This window comes from Caretta caretta, chromosome 6 (assembly GCF_965140235.1).
Source record: "Caretta caretta isolate rCarCar2 chromosome 6, rCarCar1.hap1, whole genome shotgun sequence".
NCBI classification, from domain to species: domain Eukaryota; kingdom Metazoa; phylum Chordata; order Testudines; family Cheloniidae; genus Caretta; species Caretta caretta.
The window spans coordinates 23,556,326-23,582,473 of record NC_134211.1 but is presented as its reverse complement, the minus strand read 5'-3'; the positions used below and the strand labels follow the sequence as shown (position 1 = coordinate 23,582,473).

Genomic DNA, 26,148 nt, shown 5'->3' with positions numbered 1-26,148 from the left:
ATTGTGCATTAGCAAACTGAAACCTGGCCTCCTAATGCTCTAGCTAAAACTGGAGTCTTCCATCAAGTTTGTGACCGAAAGATTTTGGTCGGTCGGAATGATTGTTGCTGGCTTTGTCTGCATCTCTAATGTTTTTGCCTTACAATAGATTTTCTGCAGGCTAGTGTAATACTCAAAACTTGTGTGATGTGATCGTTGCTTGTTGGGGGAAAAAGACAACAGAGAGCCAAAGAAAAACAGCTGCAGTACAAAGACAAACCAGTCTAAACCCTGCTACCCTCTGCAAGCAGCTATCTGTCTGCATTTGCATGTTTTGAGTTATAGAGCAAAAAAGTCTGTCACTGCTAAAGCCAGGTTGCCATGGTGAAATTATTCCCTGCTATTAAAGCATGATTCTGCTCGACTCTGTGTAAATGGCATTGTGAAATTCCACACTTAGGATGCCTCAAAGATTTCCTGATCAAATTTGCTCAGTTTACAAGTAAAAAGATAGCTTTGCTAACTGCCAGCCCTATAAACTCATCTGGGGTTCTGAGAGTCAAACTGAATCCTTTCTGGTGTGCACAGTGTCTGCAGTAATAGGTTCTGCGTGCCACATTCTCTCCTTGGTTTCACCCGTGCATCAACATTGTCTTCAAATTCTGTCTTGAAAGAAAACAGAGTTGCATGGAAATAACCAAGAGCAGAATTTGGTCCTGCAATTAGAACTCAGTCTTATTGATGATAAATGAACCAAAATAAATCCTTTTCTTCTCCCTCCCCCCGCCCCCCCAATATATGTTGGCTTTGCAAGACAGTAGGAGTGGAAACCTATCAAAGCTTGTTTTAGTCATCAGATATGTCTGAATACACACAGACAGGGAGCATATTCTTCTAAGATTACACACTTTTTAGAGCAGAACTTTTCTATAAATGTTTAAGGTTTGCTGCAATCTGGAGATATTTGCTTTCCCAAAAGCATAGGGGACTGAAACACCTCTTTTCCAACCAACAATCTTCATACAGGTCGTTTGCACAAACTTGTCTCTGTGCTTTGAAAGTTCAGTACTCCTGTTGCAGGAGGCTTCCTATCTGCAGTCTGTAACCCAACCAGTTTGTGCATCTCTGTTACTCACTTTGTCAGTTGAAAACCTCTCCTTACCCTTGCCTGAATCTCTGTGTCTCTCCCTATTTCATTTAACTTTGCAATTGTATTAATTCTGTAAAGCATTTTGGGATAGCTGAGAAAAACACTATACAAAATAAAATTACGATTGTATTTTGTTGCCAAAACATACTGCTTATTCTCACAACAGTGTCTCTCTTCTGCTTGGAGTGAAGCTTTTCTGTAGCACTTGCAAGGATAATTACTTATCGTCCAATTTTTTTCTCGCTTCTCCTTCAGAGGAAGTCAAGGACTTTGTGTAGATTTTCACAGGTTAACCTGGGCTAAGTTGTGTGGGTGCCAGTCACTAGCTTACACAGGGGCAGCACATCTACATTAGGGCTGTGCACCCATGTAGCCACACTGGTACAAAAATCCCCAATGCAGACACGTCCTCTGATTTTTTTTGTTCAAATAGACGTGTAAGAGGTCAGCACTCCTGTTTCATATACCATTTTAAAACATTAGTAGATGCAAGGTGACCCCTGCCTTCCCTGTCCCTCCTGAGGAAACTTTACCTGCAAGATCTGTCTTTGTTAGGCAAAGCCTTCTGTCTAGTTGCAAGCTGGGTAAATTTCAGCTCACATTTTTGCGAGTGAAGAGGAGTTGGGTCTGTATTTGATATTAATGAGAGTGGTTCTTCTGCATGGGAATTAGATACAGTAACATTGTAAGGTCTTGTCTACACTGCCACTTTACTGCCCTGCAACTTTCTCGCTCAGAGGTGTGAAAAAACTACTCCCTGAGCGCTGCAAGTTTCAGCACTGTAAAGTGGCAGTGTAGATGGTGCACCAGCGCTGCGAGCTACTCCCCTTGTGGAAGTGGAGTTTTTTTTTTATAGCACTGGGAGAGCTTTCTCCCAGCACTGGTGCTGCGACTACACAAGCCATGTTAAATTGCTGCCACAGCACTGCTTTAACGTTGCTAGTGAAGACGTGCCCTTACCTTCTTGATTTTTAAGGGTCTTTGAGGGGTTAGGCAGGGTACATGTCCTGGGGACGACTTACTGAAATACACTACTTGGTTAGCATCCTGTTTGACAAGACATGGGACCCTGGAGCTTCCCCACATTTGTGTTCTAAACTGATGGGCTTCTGAGAGGTAAAGACAGTGACACTGCTGTGAAGAGCTACCCAGGACAAAACTCTCCACTGTGCTGTGCAGACTATCATTCTAGTGTAGGGAATCTCCTGTGGGGGGAAGGTCCAAATAGCAGGGCAAATGCGCACACAGATCATGAATGTAGCTGGCGTAGTCAGGACTTTCCTGAACCTTGTGCCTTTTCTGTTGGGATCAGCAAGGTACACAGGTGCCCCAAGAGGCTTTAAGCCACCTTGTAGTCAGGGTGCCCCTCAAACTGATGGGCTGAGCTCCTATACATAAGGCCAAGAATCCTGAGACTGTTATTAACCTGTTATACAGAACTAAAAGTCAGCTGAACTATATTTCTTAAGGGAAAAAGATAATATTTTACTTATTAGATACTTTCAAAAAATTATTGGGAGTGAGAAAAACTACAAATCTTGCATTCCTGGCAAGCCACATTCAGCTGCCTTTTGAAAAAAGGCATTCGTGTGAGGATTTTGGGGTGGTCACGAACTGGTACTATTTTTGATTTTTTGTTATCCCTTTTAATTCTATTTTCGGGACATTAGTTCAGATAAGTTTATTGCGTATAACACTATTCCATCTGTGACCTATTGCATTTACCTTATATACACACACAGGTAATCGCAGCTCTGTGCAGAGAGCTCTTGAGAATGGTTCAAAGATTTGGAAGAGCAGTAGACCTCTTACTTCCCCACTGCCTGAAATCAGAAGGGTTTTTTTTCTAGTAGGTGATCTTAGTCTTAGTTAAACATCCTTTAACAAAATATCCTTCAGGATAAGGAACCTGCTGAGCCTTCATGTTTTTGCCTATTGGTTCAGGCATATGAAGGCTTACTGGCTCACTGAGGAGTTAACTGTAGTGGATAGAGTTAGTGGATAGTCATAGACACTGGAAAAGGAGCTTTTAAAATTAGTAAAGCAGAGCTACGTCATTGAGGCCACGTAGAATGCTTTTGTCGGGTTGGACAGTTTCCTACATTTTAAGCTGTTGAAAGTGGCTGCGTCTGTATTTCAGCATTGCCTCCTGGAAATAAATCCACAAAAATGTTCTGTTATTCCAACTGACCTTCCTTTCCTGACCCATGCACACAACTCGCTCCTCCCCGCCCCGCAAAAGAGTTGATGGAAGGGGGACCACGGAAGAATGACATGGTGATTGTACAGTCAAAAAGAGTCATCAAAGATAACTGGAAGTTAGATACATCCTCTAGTTTTGGGGGGAGGGGTATTACTGGTGGATAGGTGCTCAGGAAGGAAGAAGGAAACTCTAGTTCAGTATGTTTTACAACAAGAATGCACTCTGCTATGGAAACAGAAAAAGAGAAAAAGGAGGTTTTGGGGGTAGATGTTTTAGTTAATTTAAGGATAAAGTAAAAGGAAACCCTAACTACTTGTTTTCTTCCACACTACATATTCCTCTAGCATTAGCTGAACTTTCTGCAAGCTCCGCCTTGCTTTTGTAGTCCTCCTTCCCAGTGGTACACCAATGGAGAAAGCTGAGAATACCAGGCAGGAGAAGGAGTAGTACCAGAAACTGGACACCAGCAAAGACTTGTAATTGAGTCTTGTCTGTCAATAGACAGCTGTTGTGATAGGCAGTTATATGTGGCTTGCCAGGAGCATGTAACCACTATGTGCAAGCAACGTGATAAGCACTTGTCTACTTATTTCCTTTTTTTGTTAAAAGCAGGGGAAAAGAGCAGACAGGACTGGGAAATTCTGCTGTACCAATATATGCAGTGGGTACCAGATGCACCCTGTTCCTCTTGCTTCCTAGGTGAGGCCAGCTGGAGCTTAATTTGGTCTTAAACTCAAAATCTGTCAATAGAATGTTTGTACGCTTTTTTTGAGAAGCGACATTATGAAATAGTGTTATGGCACTTGTCATCCTTAACATGCTTGCCATGCCTTGGCACCGGCTGTTTACAGCATAGCATCCGGAGGCTAAGTAAAGATTGCCTTTTAAGGTAAAGAGCAGCTATGAGAATATGAAAGAAAAAAGTTTCCCTGGCATGGAGGGAACATTCTTCCTTCCTCCTCCTCTTAAATAAACTATTAGTAACTTTTAAAAACAGAACAAAAATGAAAAAGCAAGGCCAGGGATGCTGCCAAAGACATTTTATTCTGCACGGCCCCCTTAGAGCTACACTGTAACTGGATTCTGGAAATGACTCAGGATGGGAGAAGAGAAGAATGAAACTCTGAGGTGGGGTCTGTCACAGGGCTAGAAAGGGAGGAAAACATAATAGTTGCTGTGCAAAAAGACTGTCTCCTTCCCTTCCTGATGTCCCATGGAAATAATCTGACCACAACAGTCTACGAACAAGTTGGCTGTGTTGTAATGGAATCTAGGCTTCCTTTGTAACGATACTATATACAGCCCTTCTTTATTGATGCTCTTCCTTTCTTTTCCTTTCCAACACTGAAAATATGCACATTTCCAGACTTCTCTTGATATGTTGGATCTAGCACCAGATGGTGTCTGTCTTGTTGGAGTGGCACTGACTCTAGATAATACAGGCTATGCTACTGCAGAAAAATTTAGCCTTTTAAAATCTACACTTGGCATGCAAAGCCAAATATTACCAACTGTGAGAGGACTAGAGCCCTGATATACAATATAGGACAGCCCAAAGGAAAGGGAGGTTGCAGCTGCCACTTTGGCATCCTGGCAGATGATGAAACCATACATAGTATTATAGTGTATGCTCTTGTCTGCTATCCTGGTGGGGGGGGGGGGGGGGGGGGAGGACGGGAGAAGCTGTATCTTACATTTTCATTATTGATAGGTAATGGTTTTGTAGGGAGAGGGAAACGTGAGAATAGTCTCAGACTGTTGTCAAAGAAGATCAGAGTTAGTGGGTGTACTTTTTTCAGAGTAACAGCCGTGTTAGTCTGTATTCGCAAAAAGAAAGAGTACTTGTGGCACCTTAGAGATCAAGGTGGCCCATTTCCTGCACAAATCCAGGTTCTCTCACCCACTCACGCCCCTCCAAAAACCACACACACAAATCAGGTTCACGAAAGCTCATGCTCAAATAAATTGGTTAGTCTCTAAGGTGCCACAAGTACTCCTTTTCTTTTCACACACACAAACTCACTCTCCTGCTGGTAATAGGAGGAGAGTGAGTTTGTGTGTGTGTTTCCGGGGGGGGGGGGGTAGGGGGAGGGGGTGAGAGAGCCTGGATTTGTGCAGGAAATGGCCCACCTTGATTATCATACACATTGTGAAGAGAGTGGTCACTTTGGATGGGCTATTACCAGCAGGAGAGTGAGTTTGGGGGGGGGGAGGGGGGGCGGAGGGTGAGAAAACCTGGATTTGTGCTGGAAATGGCCCAACTTGATGATCACTTTAGATAAGCTATTACCAGCAGGACAGTGGGGTGGGAGGGGGTATTGTTTCATGGTCTCTGTGTGTATATACAGGTTTCAGAGGAACAGCCGTGTTAGTCTGTATTCGCAAAAAGAAAAGGAGAACTTGTGGCACCTTAGAGACTAACCAATTTATTTGAGCATGAGCTTTCGTGAGCCACAGCTGAAGTGAGCTGTGGCTCACGAAAGCTCATGCTCAAATAAATTGGTTAGTCTCTAAGGTGCCACAAGTTCTCCTTTTCTTTGTGTGTATATAATGTCTACTGCAGTTTCCACGGTATGCATCCGATGAAGTGAGCTGTAGCTCACGAAAGCTCATGCTCAAATAAATTGGTTAGTCTCTAAGGTGCCACAAGTACTCCTTTTCTTTTTGGGTGTACTTTGTCTCTTCAAATGCAACCCAGCATTGACAGTTGCCTTGCCTACCATAGAAGTAAGTTTTTGTTGTTGTTTTAAGTCTTTGATTATGAGGGAGCTGTCTTAAGGTGTGAGAAATCCCACCCCACCCCCCTCCGCCTTGATATTTAACTAAAGTAAGAAGTGTGTTGTTTTTTTAAGTGAGGGGGAAGGGTAGATGGCGACTGTGGTTTGGTGGGAAGAGGAGAGAGGTTCAGGGAAGGGAAGGGCTGAGAGTGGGAAAGCAGCCACCTCTGTCCTGTAAAAACATCAGTGCTGTTTGCTGCCTTATTGTTCTTGATGGGAGTTCCTTGCCTAGAACTTAAATGGAAGTCATAAATGTTAGGTCATAAACTGTTTCCTTCCTTCTGTGAATAGATTAAAAACTCTGACATTTAGGCAGAATAACCCTAAGTAGAAATTAACTGATAACTGATTTCCAGTAGAGGAGCCTGGGGCTTTCAATTTTTAATTAATCTCACACTGATTATGCTGATTATGGAGAAAAGGATAATGGTAATGAAGAAATCTATTAATGGTTAATTTACATTTCCCCATAAAGCCTTGGACTTTCTCGTGGATGGCAGAAATCTCTGGTGTTGTCTTCTGGGGAGAGAACACATAAAACATGAGATTTTTCTTCAAGTTGTTTATACTCACTTTTGCCTTTCACCCACCTCCCATTTGATTTATTACACAGAAGGGAGGTGGAGAGAGAAGCTGAAATTAAAACATCCAACAAAATTGTCTTCTTGAATTGCATCCCTTTTGAGTTCTCTTCCCTGCAAAGCATCAAACATCAAGGAATTCAAGGCCAAGAAGAGATGATTAAAATATTGGCTCACTGCCTGTATAATTCCACATTAGCTCATGTTTTAAGAGGCCAACTTGTGTCTTTGGAGACTACTGAAAAGGTAGCATCTGACAAGAATGTTTCACACTATAATTTTATCAGTGGATATTTAAAAAAAAAATCTAGATGTGTATTTATTCCTTTTTCTTTTTGAAATCTCAAGAATAAAATCCAGACAAACATGTTTTGGCATAGTGTCTTGGCTTATGACGTTAATATGTACAGTAATATGGGAGTAAATGTGTGTAGGTGTAAGGCATTATAGCATTTCTGGGTTGCTGGGTTTGTAAATAACCCACTCAATTGTTCCAGTTTAAACAGCATTTAAATCCACATGTGCATTTCTTTAACAATTTTCAAAACATTCAATAATTTGAAAATGTGCAGAGTTTGGGTATTAGTATTTTGGACTAGTTTATAAGTAACTAAATAGATAACTTCAAATAACTTCTTTGATTTATGTGTTTTCAAAATGAAATTAGTAAATTTTGTATGGGTATCTTTTTGTTTTTAAAAATTGATAAACATTAAGCTTTTGGAAAGATTTTTTTTATTCAGTTTGCTCAGTAAAGATTTTTTTTCTATGCTGTTTTTATATCCATTATTTTAAGTCTTTGAGTTCACTTAATTTAAAAAAATTGCACATTCAGACCACTAAAGCCAAGCAGTCCCAATGTAAGGGAGGTGCTTTGCCCTGAATCTCCTGGCTTTTGTTAGGATTTATCACTGCACAACATTAATCTTGGATGATACCTGAGATCATGATTTAGCCATTGTAAAAATTACTAGCTTCAAATCAGTTATTTCATTGGCCTGAACTCCAGATTCATAATCCATTGTCTTCCTTTCTCCTTTTCTTGGGGATTTGGGATGGGTTGTGAGTTTTGAGGCTTGGCTAATGGGGAGAAGGAAACCTGGCATAGGACGCCTATCAGACTTCCTATGTCAATTTCCACTGAAATTGATTCTTGGGTTGGAATTTTGACATTGGATTACATTCCCCCGGAGGCGGGAGGGAAGGGGGAAAATAAGTGGGGCCTTGCATGCAGGTGTCTGCTCCTTTTCACTGCTTTCTATTAGCATCCCTTTAGACTTTTTCAAGGTTGTGATACGATGCTGTTTATAAAAACACCTCAGATAGGCAAGCCATTGGTGACTGTGCAAAACTAGTTAATTTATGTTGGGAGTGATGAAGCAGATTTTCTTTATTAAGTAAATCCAAATGTTAGCTATATTCTGTGAAGTGTCACAACAGCACCTTAGAAATAGAAATGGGTTTGCTGGATAAAACACTGGAACAGTGGAATAGTGTGATGCTCAACTTAGATCAACGTAAACTACTGAATTTGCTAGGGAAGTTATTTAGGCCTGGTTTGTGTCACTTAAACTTGTGAAAACCCCATCAACCTGTTTAAATAACTTCATTTTAACTCAGTAAATTGCCAGTGCAAGTTAAATTGATTTAAACAAGGTTAAACTTCATCTATGTTGTGCGGGAGGGAGGTTATGTTGGTTTCACTGGATCAGTTTTAAAATCTGAGTTAAACTGGCGCAACTTTTGAAAATACACAAGCCAGTTTCCACTTGTGAAATAGGGATAATACTTACTTCATATGGTATTGAGGCTAAACAGTTGTTCAGTGCTTTGACCACGTAAAGCTCCAAAGTCGTATTTAGGCCAATGAAGTTATTTGGCTTCTAGTCAAGGAAGATATGAAAGAGGGGTCGGGGAGAGAGATGGGGTTTCACATCTTGATTAACTGAACAGATATAACAGAGACACCTGGGAAATAGCCACTTTTACTAAATCTCTTTAAGAAAAATAAAATGCAGCTAGTTAAAGGAAGTGATCAGTGACCCAGGTGGCTTGTCACTCCTTGTGGTTGTTCTTTACCTCCTGTTTTTCTAGAGCTATTCCAGGCAGGCTTAGAGCTCAAATGTTTTCTCAGATGAATACAAAGCAGAGAGTATGGAAACCCTGCAAGAAGCACAGCTGTAATGAGCATATTGTCTGGCTCGAGCTAGTTTACTTGACCTTCTTCTTTTACATAGTGACCCCCCTACTGTCTGTGTCCTTTCTTCTCCCCGCCCCCACCCCCCTCAGGCCCCTCTGCACTCCTTCCCAGTCTGGTGTGATTGTGCCTGTGGCATTTTCTTCAACAGAGCTCTTTTCTGCTCTTTACTAGGAGCAGTATGAAGAATTAGTTTGCAGTCTTGCTTTACCTGTGAATAACCACAGCTGAGCTGTTTCCTCAGAGAGAGCAGAGGAGATGTGAACTGATCTCTCATCATAACAGATGAGGAAGAAAAAATGCTTGGATGCCTCATGAAGGATGTTTTCCACTGGCATTTAAACGCTGATATGGGGCAAATTTTCAGGAAGCCTCCTTAACTGTATCCAACTACCGACCAACCAAACTTTTATACAGAAAGACAAATGCACGTGCATATTCTGCAGGTGCAGCTAGGGCTTGATAAATATTGGTATCAGAAAAGCTTAATTACCGAGTTCTCTCTGCCCTTTCTCTAGAAGGGCATAGATGCAGAATTTGAATCAAGACTTGATTTGTTCTAGGTGTTGACACTGCAGTGCAGCGCTAGGAGTGCTGCTTTTTGATAGGTGCCATCTTTTTTTTTTTTTTTTAAGGTCACATTTTTAAGGAGACATTGGATCAAGCTCTCTAATGATTTACCCAGGTAGATGGTGGATTCTGTGATGTTCCTTGAACACACTGGAAATAATTCCAATGTCCTGGTTATCACCCTCCCTCTTATTTTAAGCAGCTTCTAACATCAAGGGTTCCAGGAGCTTTTGCTGCTCATATTTGTTAGTAGATATCACGATCAGTGTTTTTTTCTTCATCTGAGAGAATGCTCTGGGATATTTGACAGAGGCTGTATAAGCCATTTTTCACTTATTTGTGGCTTTTTTATATTAAATCAAGAATGTGGATAGGGCTTCTGGACATATGCTTTTTATAACCTATAAAAAGCATGAAAAATATTTCCTCAAGAGCCTTTGGAAATGTTTCGTAGTGAGTGTTTTCCTAGAAGCAGCCTCTCAGCTGAAGTAACTGTGTAAACTTGATTGAAGGATTGGGGTAGGAAGGAGGAGGTAATGTTTTAACCTATATTTGTAGGTAACTATATTTGTCAACATTAAATTAATGTATGGGCCTCAGTTTGACCAGTTTATTTGGGATGTAGTACCAACATTTGTGCTCTTACTCAAGTGTGATCACCTTTAAAAATGTTTCTGTAGTGTTGGGGCATGGTGCAGTGAATATAAACATGTAAAATACTTAGTACTGGCTATTATCTTCCACACTAGAACCAGCACTTTGCACCTGGGAATCTGGGGTTAATGAAAACAATTCATTCAGCTTCGGTTGCTAGGCTGGAGCGTTGCTTTGCAATTTCACAAGCGTGATCAGTCCAGCACTTGATGTTCTTAAGAGTCTCTTGAGCCTAATTATTGTGGCGCACTACAATATTTTTTATTATATATCACCTATTACCAATACACACTGAAAACTCACTGGTAGAAACAACTTTTATGGTGGTTCTTCAACACTGCACCGATGCAGCTATGCCCCTGTAGCACATCTACTAAAGACATGCTATGTCGACAGGAGAATGCTCTCCCATTGGCATAATTACTCCCATCTCAACGAGAGGTGGAAACTAGATCGGCGAGAGAATATTACCCACTGACGTAGCATGGTGTAGACCCAGCTTTAAGTCGATGTAACACATGTCACTCGAGGGTGGTTTTTTCACACTCCTGCATGACGTAAGTTGTATCGACTTAAGCGGTAGTGTAGACAAGCCCTTAGTAGCTGCACAAGGTAAGCAAAATTTTTCCTACTGTCATCTGAAGTTTGATATTCAAGTGTCTTAGTGATGTGAATAAACCTTCATTTTTTGTGATCATGTATCTATTTAGCAAGTGGGACATTTCCCTCAAATTAATATTTTTGAGAAGGGGACTAAAACATTGGAAAGGAAGCTAGTTCTCCTTCAGGTAGTTCATCTCCAGGGTACTGGAAATCTAAACTGGGCATTTTATAGAGGGATTTGGTGCCCATTGCAATGTCGCAAAGACACAAAATGGTCAAATGGTCAGCAGCATAAAACTGCTATTCCTATGCAGAGGTAAACATTTTTTTAAGATTGAGCATAGCCTTTTGTGTGCAGAAACTATGTTCAGAAACTTGCAGACTCTCAGTGAAAGTAAATTGCTCTGTACTGAAATTGTATTATTTCTGGATGGGGAGAGGCATTGCATGAGGTAGGAACAGCCCACTTACTCACTGAAAAACTGTCTCAAGCACCGCACATCTGGCTTTCTCCTGCGGTTCCCCCCAGCAGCCTGTCTGCACGACAGGCCAGCTTTGACCTCTTAATCCCTCTTTCCCACTTCCTCCTGCCCATGGAAGGTTGCTCTTGCCTGATGTGGCGTACATTATTCCTCCATGTCTTAGGCATTTGGTGTAGCACTATCCTGTAGAAGAGACAGGAGTCAGATTCTCTTCTCCCTCAGAGCATTGTTTTACACTCAGCCAATAGCAATTTAGTGAAACTTTTCATGCCAGCCTCTCAGGGATGAGGACATTGAATGCACCAGGCTTCTTTTTGCTCCAGTTTGAAACTGGTTTCAGTTTTGAAAACACCACCTATCTGTTCTAAATGCCCTGAACCATCCCAAAACATGATTTTATTTTGCATGTATGGTAATTTCCACTAAGACCCTCTGCAGGTGTAAAGGTGCAGTAGAGAACCTGCCTAGGTTGGTTTGAGCAGTGGCGGGGTGATGTAGGTCTCTGCTTGGAATGGAGCAATTCAGTGGCCTTGAGTGCTTTGGGTTAGCTAAGGGTTAAGTACGTAGTTTCAACTGGATTTATATTGTTTACTGCCAGGATAAACTGGTTCCAAGTCTGAGTATAACATTCCTACAAAAGAAAGAGGTCGAACAGGCTGCTTCATTTGTTTACAGTCAAGATACTTAGATTAAAACCAAAGACAGAAACCTGAAAAAGACTGTTTCTTCTGATGTTAAAATAGTTTTTCAATTATGAAAACTTCAAGTTCTGTGAAAATTTGAGTAGAACTAGAGACAAAGCATTCAAGTATACACTGCATAAGTCAGTTTATGTCTCTCAAAGCAGCAAGTGCATCTTTCCTGAACCTTTCTCTTGTCTATAGCTCGACATTATACTTTGAGGTTCACTGCAGCTGCAGGGATGAAGGCAAGAGTTACGTTATCAAACCCAGAGTTGTTCTAACTTTGCAGCCCTCCACTGTTATACCTCTGTCCACTGTAAAACATAGGATTTTAACATGAAGAAAATGTATCCAAGTTGACACACAATGTCCCCTGGCTGGGAAGTAGTCTGAAGAATTAGTTTGTAGGCCAGGTTCTCTTTGTTAGACAAACTCAGAAGAGAAACCTTGCAGACTTTTTTAAGCTTAGTTTGAATTCAGTGTTCTGAACAACAGGAAGGCAGGGGCTGAGTGCGGTGAGAAGCAGTATAATAAATCAGCCAGTCTTTGTATAGCTGGTTTTTAGTTTACTTTCCTAGGCCAGTCCTACTAGTTAAAACATGTTTGGGGTTACAAAAGTCCTCTTTCACAGCCATCTCATTAACCCTTTCATTATTGTAGTTAGACAAAGTGACCTTCCCCTAACTGGGACTTACTGTGACATTTCTGTGTATCTGTGGCTCGTAAATACGTGTAAAATGTACAAATAGACAAGATGAGGCATCCTCTGCAGCCTTGAAGATCTCCCTGATTTTTTTCTCTTCCTTACAACTGTCTTAGATAATATGCAAAGTCTTGAGTGCCTTCCTTCTGGCCAGTAAGTGGGGGTGGGGAGACAACTCTTGAATCTAAAGTCAGAATAGAGCAGGGTTTCTCAAACTTCATTGTCACAACCCCCTCTGACAACAAAAATTACTTCATGACCCACGGAAGGGGGCCCGAAGTCTGAGCCCTGCCACCCTGGTGTGGTGGGGGGGGGGGGGGTGCGCGCGCACATAGCTTGAGGGCTTCAGCCCTAGGCAGTGGGGCTCGGACTTTGGCTTCAGCCCCGGGTCCCAGCAAGTCTAACGCCAGCCCTGGCTACCCCATTAAAACGGGGTCGTGACCCACTTTGGGGTCCCGACCCACAGTTTGAGAACAGCTGGCACAGAATAATATGAGGCACTCTTACATTGGCTTCCTAGTTTCTACCATCCCAGGGAGCAAGAGACCAGAAATCAAATCCAGGTCTCCCACACAACCACATGAGTGTTTAAAGCATTTTTAAAGGGGTACACTTAGAGAGAGTACCTAAGGAGTTAGATTCTGATAGTCATACATCCTTTGGCAGAGGAAGATTCATACTCCTCATTCAGGTTTTACTGAACCTTCAAGTGCCCTTTCTAGGAAGGATTTGTCTGATCCTTTGCAGCCATAATTACAGTTTACATACATCACAGACGGGCACTGTTTAAAGATTCTTTTGAAGTCTATATGCTGTCCTTTTACAGCATGACTTCAAGGCCAGGTTTTCTTGGGACAGAATCCAGGCTAATTTCAATAGCGCAATTTAAAGCAATGATCTCCAAAGGTGAAGTTGTCTTGGTTTTCTAGATTTGAAAAACATTTTGTCCTAAACCAAGAATGCCTGAGGTAAAATAATCTGAGCACCTGGTACCCAACGTTCATGTTCCAGTGCTAAGTGCACAATGCCTATTGTACTTGTTCAGCACCAGAGTGGTCCCTTTTCCTTCCAGCTCGGTTCGTTGTGTAACTGGAGAGACACGAGAGACAGGTACATAAACAAAAGCTTGACAGCATACGTTGCCTTTTTGTTTAAAAACCCATCAGGAGCAGTGAGCATGTGGTGGGTCAGCACATTCAGACCATGCATGATTCACTGAAGTCTAGCCATGGGATTGTTGGCTTGGGTTGAGACTTCAGTCTGAGAACCTTCAGGGCAGACCATGAGGAAAACAGTGGTAACTGGGACAGGCTTTGTTTCTTCTTTTTGAACCTGGATGAGAAAAAAGGCAAAATGTACCATATATGCAGGTCTACATCACCGCTCCATACAGATTTGAACCCATGTCTAAAGAGTGAGATGTCTGGTTTTTATCCTAGTTCTTAGTGCATATTTGCCTGCACAGTAAGTGCTCAGTTCAGAACACCTCTTAGTCCCCACTCAGGAAAGGTGCAGAACTGGAGTAGCAAAGAGTGCTGCAGCTCAGGAATGAGCTGCAATATACTGGTAGAGAAGAGTTGGGGAGAGCTTACAAAGCATTTCCTTGTGTCGTTCCCTCGTTACCTCTGAATCTTTTTATTGCTCGTTCCCAACGTCTGTCCTGTCCATCCCTCCCCATCACAGGTACAAAATACTGCTGCATACAGCAAAGACTGTAGTAATTTTCATTGTAGTACCTTCTGGAGGCCTCAACCAAGCTCTGTGCCTCCTTGCAAGCTCTTTAGGGCAGTGACAGTCTCTCACTATGCGTTTTCACAGTATCTTGAGCAATCTAAATAGACAGTGCGAAAGATGTATAAATTAAAAAAATATGAAGTTCATGAAGCATCCAAAAGCTTTCATAATTCTATGAAATTTATAAAGTCACTCGGTATGGGGTTTTTAATTATGTGGGTTTTATTATTATACCTTAATAAAATAAATTGGTGGAAAAAAGCAAAACACTTAAAGGTTGCTTGCTTGGAGTTTTGTAATTCTGAGTTCCTTCAGGGTTGCATATCTTTTCTTTGCTAGTGCTGATAGTATGCTCCAGGCAAGGTGTCTAATAGCATAGAATCTTTCTCTATTCGCTAATATTAAAATTAATTAGACTGTGTACTACAAAAGAGAACACATGGAGTGTACATGAGTGGGGAAGTTTGGATAAACCAGACTGTATCAGTATGCTCCTTACCAGGAGTAGTGGTAACATTTCTCTCTTTTTCTAATCCTTTGCAGGAAATCCAAGGGAAAACCAAATGGTAAAAAGCCAGTACCAGAAGAGAAGAAACTCTACCTAGAGCCAGAATATACAAAGTTAAGAATTACTGACTTTGAATTCAAGGAGCTAGTGATGTTACCACGAGAAATAGATCTCAATGAGTGGCTAGCCAGCAATAGTAAGTAGTATGAACACAGCTCACTGCCTGATGCCCGTACCCAAAAGGGGCTTTCATTTACATGTTCTCTTTTTACTGGTTTCAACACTAAAAGCCATTGAATGTTTTTGCATGTTTACTATGCAATGCAGGTCACAATATCTTGAGTGGTAACTAAGCTGTGTTTAGCATAAACCAACTGTGCTCTACAGGGTGGAAATGTTAGTGCATTTCCCCTTCTTCCCCCTCTCATTGTGACATTGGTGAGGACATTAAACTTTTTTGAGGTCTCTCTGAGGACCCTCATTTTCCTTTTGGAGGATCTGTTAAAACTGCTGGTTCAGCAAGTTTGACTGTTGGAGGCACTGGTCTTCCAAAAACATTTTGTAAGACCCTGACTTGCAGGCAAGTCCCAGTAAAGTTCCTTTGTTTGTTTGTTTTTTAAGGTAAACCTAGAAGTCTTTTAGCTGGATTTTCTTTCTCTCTCCATCTCCCCTTCTAGCCATGGTGGAGTTATTTTGAATTTTAAAGTTTACTCAAAGGTAGTACTCACAGAAGTGGCTGACTAAAAATTATATGCTATGTACGTTCCCCACTGCATCTCTATTCTGACCTGCAACACCACCTGCTGCTACTCAGATAGCTCTGCCAGTCCTAACCTTCAGTCACACCCAGTCACGTGTATTTCTTAGCTGTGTGTGCTAATTATGAGAGATTAATTTAAACTGCATGCTGGTTTTGTTAGGTGTGCAAACAGTCATTTGGGTTTAGTCAGACACCACACTCATATTTGTATCTTGAGCAGCTTTTGAGTTCTGATTTTAAGTCAGTACATTGTAACATTAAGATCTCCAAGTTCAGGAGTGTTAGTCCGCTTTACCTGTTCATTTGTGGATTACCTGTCTGTGTTCTGATAAGTAGCTTACATCTCTAAAATTTTTATTTTTCCTGTCTGTCTTTTTCAGCAACGACCTTCTTCCACCATATCAATTTACAGTATAGTACAATCTCAGAATTTTGCACAGGAGAGTCGTGTCAGACCATGGCAGTGTGCAATACGTAAGTGACAGCCTGCATGTGTTCACTGCTTGGACTGCTCCAACAGAGCCTCTAGACTTGGTGGGGATGGGTGTGTGGGATTTGGAGGCGGTTAGACAGGGAAGTAAGGAAGGATCTCCTTATGATCTGTTAAGGACATGACAAGTGCACACCTTTCCTGGAAACAGTGGAGGGAGGGGGAAATCCTGCTGATTCAATAAAGGAGAGGTGACCTCTTGGAAAACCAGCTCAGTCAGAAAAGCAGCAAGGTCATACTGCAGAAGGAAAATACCTTGTTTGGGGTCTTGTAGGGGAGGAGCGGAAAGTAAAACGGTGTAATCTGGGAAAGCTGATGGGAGTCTATAGAAGGCAGGAAGGATAAAAGAAGAATAGTAAAAACCTCAGGGGTCCCTCTCTGTGGTTGGAATGTGAACCGGGCACCAGACCATTTGACAGATAACCTCCGGTCTGATGTGAGCCATTGTCTGCCTCAGCTCTTGGACATAGAGGGCACAAGTGGAAGTTTCTCAAAGGGCAAAGGAAATGTTCTGGTTTTGTGTCTTTTCCCGCTCTAGGAGCGATCAAATCTTTTAAGGCTGGCTATCTGTCAGGTGTGAAAGAGAGCATTGAGAGCATGCTTTAACCTGTTCATGACGCAGAGGAAAATGCAATTGGCTCAAAGTGGCCATTTTAAAATGGGGCTTTACTGCAACCTGCTGCTCTTGACTGAGAGATTGACATGAGGGAATCTGAGAGCTCCAGCAGATGCACTCCTGTAGTTTCCTCCTCCCTCTCTTCCTCTTCCCCCCCCTCCACCCCATACATACACTGATAATCCCACCCCCTTCTCCGTTATGCTTCTTGAGATCTCTTCAATCTGTAGTGAAGATGGGTTTTCAAGGGGAAAACAAAACAGTCGTTAATGTGTTAGCACACCAGCAGCTATAAAGATTATCCACGGCAAACACAGGCCTCTCTATTAAAATGACTCGTAATGATTGCAACATATTGCTATGTAATGCCAAATAGGTGATTGCTGCCTATACTGTGGCACTTCAGAAGACTCCAGAGTTGTGTATTAACAGCTCACGCTGACACTGTTTCAGGGAGGGGATTTGAGAGGCGCTCCTGCATTCATGAAGATGGCGTATGTGAAGTTATAAAGGATACTTTTTTCAGATGTGAAAATTAACAGCAGGGTAACTTCCAGTAGCAGGCTCAAAAAGAGGACCTTGCTACTAATGATTACCAAGAGGGAACGTAGCTCCAATTACCCAAGAAATACGAGCTTTCTGAACATTTTGAAAGCAGTCTGGAATGTGGAGTGATAAATCTCCCCCACACAAAAATGAGGATAATTGTCCAAAAGCTAGGAAACCGGTTAATCAGTGGACAGAGAAAGCTTGTCTCCTTGTAAAGGAGATGTTGATTAGCAGGATGAAAGGTACTCCAGTAACTTTGCCGTGTGGTTTTCTAGTGCAAGGATTCTCAACATGCTATAAAAATTCCATGGCCCACCTGTGCCACAACAACTGTTTTTCTGCATATCCAGTAGATTAAAAGCCAGGGGGTAACGAGCAGGGCAATTGCCTAGAGCCCCACACCACAGGGGGCCCCGTTGAAGCTAAGTCGCTCTGGCCTTGGCTATCAGCCATGGGCGGCAGGACTCGGGCTGCTGCTTTTTGCCCTGGGCCCCAGCGAGTAACGACTGTTTTGCTCTCTGGTTTATTTTGGTGGACCCCCTGAAACCTGCTCACGGCCCCCCAGACCCCTAGTTGAGGACTGCTGTTCTAGTGTGCTGATTCCTGCTATAGTCCTTCCCATCACATGTAGGCAAGGCCTAAATCCAATTGACTTCCAGTGGGCGAGGTTTTGTGGCCTGCGATTTGCAGGAGGTCAGACTAGATGATAATGATGGTCCCTTCTGGCCTTAATGTCCCCCACTTTATTTATTTTTTTTATATATAAGCCCTTGAAGTGGCCTGCCTACGTTTAGTGTTTTGACTCCCTTTCACCTAACATTTTCGCTCCAATCTGACTTTTTTGCTTTGTCCACTCTACTGGAATTGCCATCATAAGTCACTAATGACCCTATTAGGACAGACAACTTCTTCATAGTCCCAGTACTGAATTCAGTCAGGTGCATATGCACAGGGGTAGCCAAAATTTGGCGTATTGGGGGAAATTTCAGAAACATGCAAGTGACTTAGGAGCCTAAATTCCCTTTTCAGAAGTGACTTAGGTGCATGACTTTCATTGACTTTTGTAAATAGGACTTAGGCTTCTTAGACACTGTGTAAATTTACCATAGTCTTCAAGCATTTCTCTGTGTCCTTTTTGTCAGATTGGCTCTCTTTCATAAGAACGGCCCTACTGGGTCAGACCAAAGGTCCATCTAGCCTAGTATCCTGTCTTCTGACAGTGGCCAGTGCCAGGTGCCCCTGAGGGAATGAACAGAACAGGTAATCATCAAGTGATCCATCCCCTGTCGCTTATTCCCAGCTTCTGGCAAACACAGGCTAGGGACACCATTCCTGCCCATCCTGGCTAATAGCCATTGATGGACCTATCCTCCATGAATTTATCTAGTTCTTTTTTGAACCCTGTTATAGTCTTGGCCTTCACAACATCCTCTGGCAAGGAGTTCCACAGGTTGACTGTGCCTTGTGTGAAGAAATACTTCCTTTTATTTGTTTTAAACCTGCTGCCTATTAATTTCATTTGGTGACCCCTAGTTCTTGTGTTATGAGAAGGAGTAAACAACACTTCCTTAACTACTTTCTCCACACCACTCATGATTTGATATACCTCAATCATATCTCCACTTAGCCGTCTCTTTTCGAAGCTGAAAAGTCCCAGTCTTATTAATCTCTCCTCATATGGCAGCCATTCCATACGCCTAATAATTTTTGTTATCCTTTTCTGAACCTTTTTTGAGATGGGCTGACCACATCTGCACACAGTATTCAAGATGTGGGCATACCATGGATTTATATAGAGGCAACATGATATTTTCTGTCCTATTATCTATCCCTTTCTTAATTATTCCCAGCATTCTGTTCGCTTTTTTGACTGCCGCTGCACATTGAGTGGATGTTTTCAGAGAACTATCCACACTGACTCCAAGATCTCCATGCACTGTTCAAAGCAGGACTTTCCTGTCTCCCTGTCTGAGCTGGAAGGTGATCAGGGTTCTTTGTGCATAACTGAACCTTTTGGAATTTCTCCTCTGAATTTTATTCTCCTCTGTGGCAGTTGCAGCTTCTTTTTAAAGCACCAACAAACCTTGCTGCCGATCACTCGCTTGCCAAGTGAAATCTGTAGAGGTGACACCGAAGGTTTGTGTCACCTCGTCTCTCTGTCCCCAAGACATGTACAGTTTCTTTAACCCTGTCAACATCATGCACAAATCAGGGCAGCATCAAGAGGGTCTTAACACTTTTCTTTTAAGCACTGTTCCCTCTGCATGGTTCAAACACCATTTTTAAAATAGGGCCAGATTCCTCAGAATCCTTTGCGCTGCACAGAGCACTTGGAGTTGCTCTTACTGGGCAGCTGTGGATTTCTGCAGCATGGGAGAATCCTCTGCTGGTGTAAAGCTGGCATAGCCAGCTCTCCACCAGCTGCTCCTCCCTCTTGGCACACGGGTGTTCCAAGGCGGAAAAGTGAAGCTAAAGCACAATGTGTTCCAGCAATTGTGGGCCAGCATAAGTTAGCGCCAATTCTGTGGCTGCAGTAACTTGAACCTGGGACAGATTGGCTTTCTGGTAAGTGACGTGTGCTTGGTGCAGCTCAGGATCCAACCCATTGTTTATTGCAAGCATACCGACTATTTTTAAGGGAATTAAAAGTGGTGGTGGGGAACAGTCCTTCTGGAGTGCAAGAATGAGGCCACATATAAGTGTGGGTCTTAGACACCTAGTGTGACTTCACAGCAACTTGCAGCTGGTGCTTTTCTGCCTGAACATGCCTTCTTGTGCCCTTCTAGAGTCAATAATGCTGCTTTAGGTAACTATGAACAAGATATGAATGACTAGCACCATGCAGTGAATAAGTGTATTAAAACAAAAAGCTGTCTGCAGAAGTCTTGATAACTTCCTGCAAATTGAGGAAAATCCTACAATTTTTTTTACCCTCGTTTTCTCCTCCTCTGTTCACTGACACTGCTAGCCTCTGTTGAAACTGCAGTTCTGTAATGGAGAACAGTAGCAGTGAAGGCTGAAGTATTACAGTCAAGCAGAATACAACAGCCACTAAGAGAACCTCATGAGGTTTCCTTTTTCTGCTTAGCACTGGGGACATGAACAGTGTCCTTAGTCTTTCTAGAAGAGCATTTGGGACAATGAAAACAAACTCATTGTTAATAGAACAAACCTTTCAGTTGCGCCTTAATCTTGAAATCAGTGTTTTCCTTAAATTGTTTCGAGACTGTTCTGTGCACACGGTTGGTGTACACATGGAACTTTACTTTCCAGCCTGTGACCCCACATCCTTCCAGTTGAATGCAGATTTTTCTGCACATAGCAGGCAGACAGCATCTGTCATGTAGTCTTCCTAGCTCCTTAGCGAAGATATGAGTGAGTGTTCTTGGGTGGACATTACACCCACTTTATCAGGGATTAGTGATAACATAGGTGGTTCAACTTTGTAGTGAAGCAATAGTTTGCCTAGGGATACAGCACTAATCTCCTTTTAATGCTTTTCAAAAAGTGACTTTTCTGAGGAATGTCAGATAACACATCTCCCTGGTCCAGTGAAGACAGCTAAGAGTTCAGTAGTTGGGCAGGTGTGCAAAAGGACTGTGCTTGATCCTTGGCGTGAGGAAAAATATCCCTGGCCAATTCAGATGCACAAACAATACTGGCTGGTGGTTTCTACTCTGCCTGGCAAGCCCTGCCCATCCTGAAGTATGAAATGGGAGAGACACCAATTCAATCAATTTCTTACACTTAGGGCTGGTCTTCATTACCTCCGCTGCTGCCTCAATGCAGCAGGGGTCGATTTAACGGGTCTAGTGAAGGTCCGCTAAATCGACCACAGAGTGCTCTCCGGTCGACCCCGGTACTCCAGCTCCCTGAGAAGATTGAGGTAAGTTGATGGGAGAAGACACCAGGGTAAGTTGACCTAAGCTACATCAACTCCAGCTACGTTATTCACGTAGCTAGCTGGAGTACCGTAACTTAAGTCAACTTACACTGGTAGTGAAGACAAGCCCTCTAATGATAACTGAGGAGTGTCCAGAACTGAGTCTTTCACTCCTAAAGGATGACTAAGGAATATGAAACCAAGTCTCTTGTTGTGATCTTGGTCAAAATGCTTAATTTCTATTGAAGTTTCCCATTTGTAAAATGGGGATACTTTCTTTCTCCGACCCTTTGGCTGTTCAGAGTGTAGTTTTTTGGGCATGTCTCTTAACAAATACATGTACAGCACCTAGAACAGTAGATCCCTGATTTTGGTTGGGGCCTGTAGGTGCTACCATAATATAAATCAGTAATAAACACTACTTTATCACAATTATTATTAGAATTCAGATTCACTCCTTTTAATGATTATAATTGTAAATCAAATGCACAGCTACAAAATGGGGAATGTCAGACTAGGTGGTAGAATGGCTGAAAAGGATCCGGGAGTTACAGCGGATCACACATTGAATATGAGTCAGCAAAGTGATGCAGTTGCGAAAAAGACTAATATCATTCTGAGGTATATTAAGAGCAGTGTTGTATGGAAGACCCGGGAGGTAATTGTCCTCTGCAGTGGTGAGGCCTCAGCTGGAGCACTGTGTCCAGTTTTGGGCACCACGCTTTAAGATTTGAACAAATTGGAGAGAGTTCCAAGGGACAGCAACAGAAGTGATAAAAGGTTTAGAAAACCTGACCTACGAGGGGAAAGGTTAAAAAAAAAAAAAACTAGCCATGTTTAGTCTTGAGAAAAGAAGACTGGGGAGACCTGATCGTTTTCACATATGTTAAGGGTTGCTACGAAGAGGTTGGTGATCAACTGTCCTCTGTGTCCACTGAGGACAGGACAAGAAGTAATGGGCTTAATCTGCAGCAAGGGAGATTTAAGTTAGATATTAGGAAATCCTTCCTAATTATAAGGATAGTTAAGCACTGGACTAGGCTTCCAAGGGAGGTTGTGGAATCCCTATCTTCAGAGATTAACAGGTTAGACAAACACCTGTCAGGGACAGTCTAGGTATATTTTGTCCTGCCTAGATGCAGGAGGCTGGACTAACTGATCTCTCGGGGTCCCTTCCAGCCCTACATTTCAATGGTTCTAATCATTCTGTGTGGTGGAAGGGAGCTAGCAGAACCTCAGAGTTACAAACACCCGTCAACCGCACACTTCATTTGGAAGTAGAAGTACGCAATCAGGCAGCAGGGGAAAAAAAGCAAATACAGTACAGTACTGTGTTAAACATAAACTACTAAAAAATAAAGGGAAAGCAGCATTTTTCTTCTGCATAGTGAAGTTTCAAAGCTGTATTAAGCCAATGTTCAGTTGTAAATTTTGAAAGAACCACCATCATGTTCAGAGTTATGAACATTTCGGTGTTCTGAACAACCTCCATTCCCAAGGTGTTTGTAACTCTGAGGTTCTACGGTATCTGTGGTTCTTTATTAAAATGTCCTGTTATATATTAAGAATGGATATATTTGAAGGCCGCTGTTAATTGATATGGTTAGGGGCTAGTAAACTTCAATTATACTTGTTACCTTTTCTTGGAAACAGTTTGCATGTCCCATGCCCCTTGAAACAGATCATTCACATGTTCCACAGTGCTGGGGGAGAGATGGTAGAGTTCATAGTGAGTGGAGAATGTAAATGCAGACACGGGGTTAGATGGAGGGGGATGCAGAAGGGATTCTAACATTTGCCCAAAAATTAGATTGAAGATGGACTAAGCTGTTATGCTAGTTAATAAAGAAATGCAGCAGGTACTGGAGGGAGACCAAAACTGGGTACCTAGCATTATGGTGCCATCTCCTGACAGCAAATGTTATTACACTGAATTAACGTTGTGTTGGCCTAAAGCAGGGGTTCTCAAACTGGGGGTTGCGAGGTTATTGCATGGGGATTCGCGAGCTGTCAACCTCCATCCCAAACCCCACTTTGCCTCCAGCATTTATAATGGTATTAAATATATAAAAAAGTATTTTTCATTTATAACGGGGGGTCGCACTCAGAGGCTTGCTATGTGACAGGGGTCACTAGTTAAAAAAAAAAAGTTTGAGAGCCACTGGCCTAGAGTCCCTCCTCCCCAGTTCTGGTAATTTTGTTTAAAGCATTGGGAGGGTCACAGAGTATAATTGACAAAGTACTTTATTTAACAGTCATGTGGCTGTGCTTTACCAAGCACTTTGCACTTATAGTGCTTTCCATCGGAGGCTTTCTAAAGCACTTCGCAAACAATTAAGCTGTACAGTGTGGTGGGTATCATTAGCCCTCAAAATGTTTTGGAAAATAGGCGCATGGAGGGTAAGTGACTTACCCAAACCTCACAATATGTCACCGTCAAAGCTGGGAACAGAACTGTGAGAGCCTGCTTTAACAAAGCTGCCTCCTGGCATTCTCTTTAGCCCTTTTCTGTGGATTTGTCCTGTTCGGGGAAAGTAACACTCAGGTGATACAGGCCTCCATTCTGGGCTTGACTTATGGAGGACTTTCCTTTGCAAGTTGTCGGTGTTGCTAGTGCTGCTGACAGCATTGAGTGAGCTCACTGGCAGAAGCGGAACGGTAAATGGAAAGTTCTGTACTGCTTTTATAAAGGAGATAGTGTCCGGACTTCCTATCTAGGAAACCATTCTGAAGTGAGTCGCTATAGGAATCCGTGGCCTGTACTTCAGTAATGTTGTTGGCTCGCTTAAAAGCCCAAACAGCTTGAAAAAATGAATGTTGTCTCTTGCCAGGCATTGGGTTTTGGGGGAAGTTTGACATCAACATATATCTGTAAGTGTCCTTTTTAAAAAAGAAGAAATCTGTCTGCTGCTGCTGAAGTTCTTATAGTTTAGTTAGAGTGTTCAGCTACTTGGCCAGAAGCATGTGCCTGTGTACTTTTATAAGTGTGCTGTAAATCAAGCTGAGGGTCCTAAGTGTAACACACAACACTGGCAATTCTCTCCACAGACAGTACTACTGGTATGATGAGCGGGGAAAGAAGATAAAGTGCACGGCCCCTCAGTACGTTGACTTTGTCATGAGTTCGGTGCAGAAGCTAGTGACGGACGAGGATGTCTTTCCTACAAAATATGGTATGTTTGCTCCTGGGAGAAGTGTCCTCTGATCTCTCTCTCTGAAAGGGGTGTTCATCATCCAGAAGTCACAAACGCTGCACTAACGGTGCAGAAATGTACTTCATTTGTGCTGTCTATTCTTAATTTATTACTCTGAACTTGCTAATTCTTTCTTTCTGGGCTGAAATTTTGCATGCTTGGTCTAAACCCAAATATGAATGTTTTGAAAAGCTAGAGCAAAACTTCTAAAGCCGGTTTTTCGTTACAAAAGCATTTTGACTGGAGGGAAAGAATACTGGGCCTGATTCATCCCTGAATTGCAGTGGGGTTACTCCAGTGATGAATATGGCCTGTTTATCTTTGCCATGTGCATCGGGGTTGTCACCCTGATTCTCACAATCCTTCAGTCTCTCCTGGTGTGCTACTATGATGAGCATTTTCCTTTTTCACACCTTTCCTTGCACACTCTCCCAGAGCTTGGATCTAGTAACCGTACTGCAGGAGACAACGGGACAAATTGATCCCATTATTTCCTATTTTCATAGCCTTGAAAGCCAGAAGGGACTATTACATTATCCAGTATCACAGGCCATCACATTTTGCCCAAATACCTCAAAGTTTAGCCCAATGATTCCGGTTCGAACAAAGCGTTTTAGCCCTTAGGAAACTGAAGTGTTGTGTGCCACAGGCGGAGAAGAGGGGACAGATGACAGCCTGTGAGGTAGCAGGAAATAAACACTGCATCCGTAGAGTCACAGAAAACCCATAGTCCCATGGTTAATCCAGGAAAAGTGTGTTCACTTTTTACGGGGCTTCTCAATACATGGTTCACGTTCTATAAACAGATTGGATAGTGCTGGGGACACCTCCCCTCCCATTCACAGCTGCACAACATTGCTGTGGAAACATCAGTTGCCTACCTAGACAAGTGATATTTGAAAAGCATTTGTTTACTGCTAATTGTTATGTTGGTGGCTCCAGTCACCCCCACTCCTCCTTGTGCAGCAGCGAGGCTGGGCCTCCCTGTTTCCAGCTGCTTTAACAGGGATCTAGGTTCTTAATTGCAATGAAGTAGTTACTTCACTGAACAAGTAGCTGGAAGTAAGGAGTTGGCGTTACCACTCTGCTACCTGGCTTTCTGTGCAGATCACCAGCAAGCGTTCTGCAGACTAAGGACTGTGGAACTGTTAAATCATTAACACACAATGCACGTAGCTTAACCCTAGGAGAGAAAAGGAAACCATGAACTCCTAGAGATTTGCAGAGCCACCTTTTTGCCAAACCAGCAGGTCTTTCCATCTTCTTCCACTCCCTTCGGCCCTGTCCACAGTTGTAGTGGCATGTAGGGTATGTGTAGCTACACGTGGCAGTGAAAAGCTCTGGCAGGGGGAGACTGCCAGCAAGGAGCTGCTGGGACTTTTCCCCATTGTGTCCCTTAGAAAGAGCCTTTCCGCACTGCCAGAGTCTTTCACTGGGGTAGGGAAAAGCTCTGGCAGCAGGACACCACACTGCTAAAAATAGCAGCGTAGACGCGGCAGGCACTGCTTGGGCATGTAGGATACATACCCTAAGGGATCTGGCCCATCTATTCAACTCACCGAAAAAATACCTCCCCACCTGCGCCGTATTTACACCCATGCTGGGTGTGTAGTGTCTGTACTCTCTACAGGCCACCGTAACTGTGGACCTACCCAAAGTCCTTTTGAGTTATTCTGGAGGAGCCAGTTTTCAGAGGGGGGAAATGATTTGTGAGCTCACGGAGGTAGAGACCACCTTCACGCCTGTTTGGATAGCACCAGCATCTGACCTCTGTAATCCCTTCACACCATTGCCAGTGGAGCACTGGAACTTCAAAGGGGATGAACCGGTTA

General features: G+C 42.7%; 1 protein-coding gene and 1 long non-coding RNA gene across 11 annotated transcripts in view; one reads left to right on the top strand and one right to left on the bottom strand.

Moving 5' to 3' along the window:
* MOB2 (MOB kinase activator 2) overlaps nucleotides 1-26,148 on the top strand; it is a 164,542-nt gene that overhangs the window by 135,297 nt on the left and 3,097 nt on the right. For all 9 annotated transcript variants that reach the window (XM_048852907.2, XM_048852908.2, XM_048852913.2 and 6 more), the window contains 3 exons: nucleotides 14,860-15,020; nucleotides 15,965-16,058; nucleotides 24,171-24,295. In XM_048852907.2, coding sequence (XP_048708864.1) covers nucleotides 14,860-15,020; nucleotides 15,965-16,058; nucleotides 24,171-24,295 — 380 coding nt within the window. The remainder of the gene's footprint in view (nucleotides 1-14,859; nucleotides 15,021-15,964; nucleotides 16,059-24,170; nucleotides 24,296-26,148) is intronic.
* The window catches only part of LOC142072486 (uncharacterized), a 39,084-nt gene continuing 25,061 nt past the window's right edge, over nucleotides 12,126-26,148 (bottom strand). The window contains exons 1-3 of one of the 2 annotated variants that reach the window (XR_012668862.1): nucleotides 14,816-14,897; nucleotides 14,319-14,413; nucleotides 12,126-13,914 (exon numbers count right to left, since the gene is read on the bottom strand). This is a non-coding gene — a long non-coding RNA (uncharacterized LOC142072486). Of the gene's footprint in view, nucleotides 13,915-14,318; nucleotides 14,414-14,815; nucleotides 14,898-26,148 lie in introns of those variants that run through there. The other variant, XR_012668861.1, reaches the window with a different exon arrangement.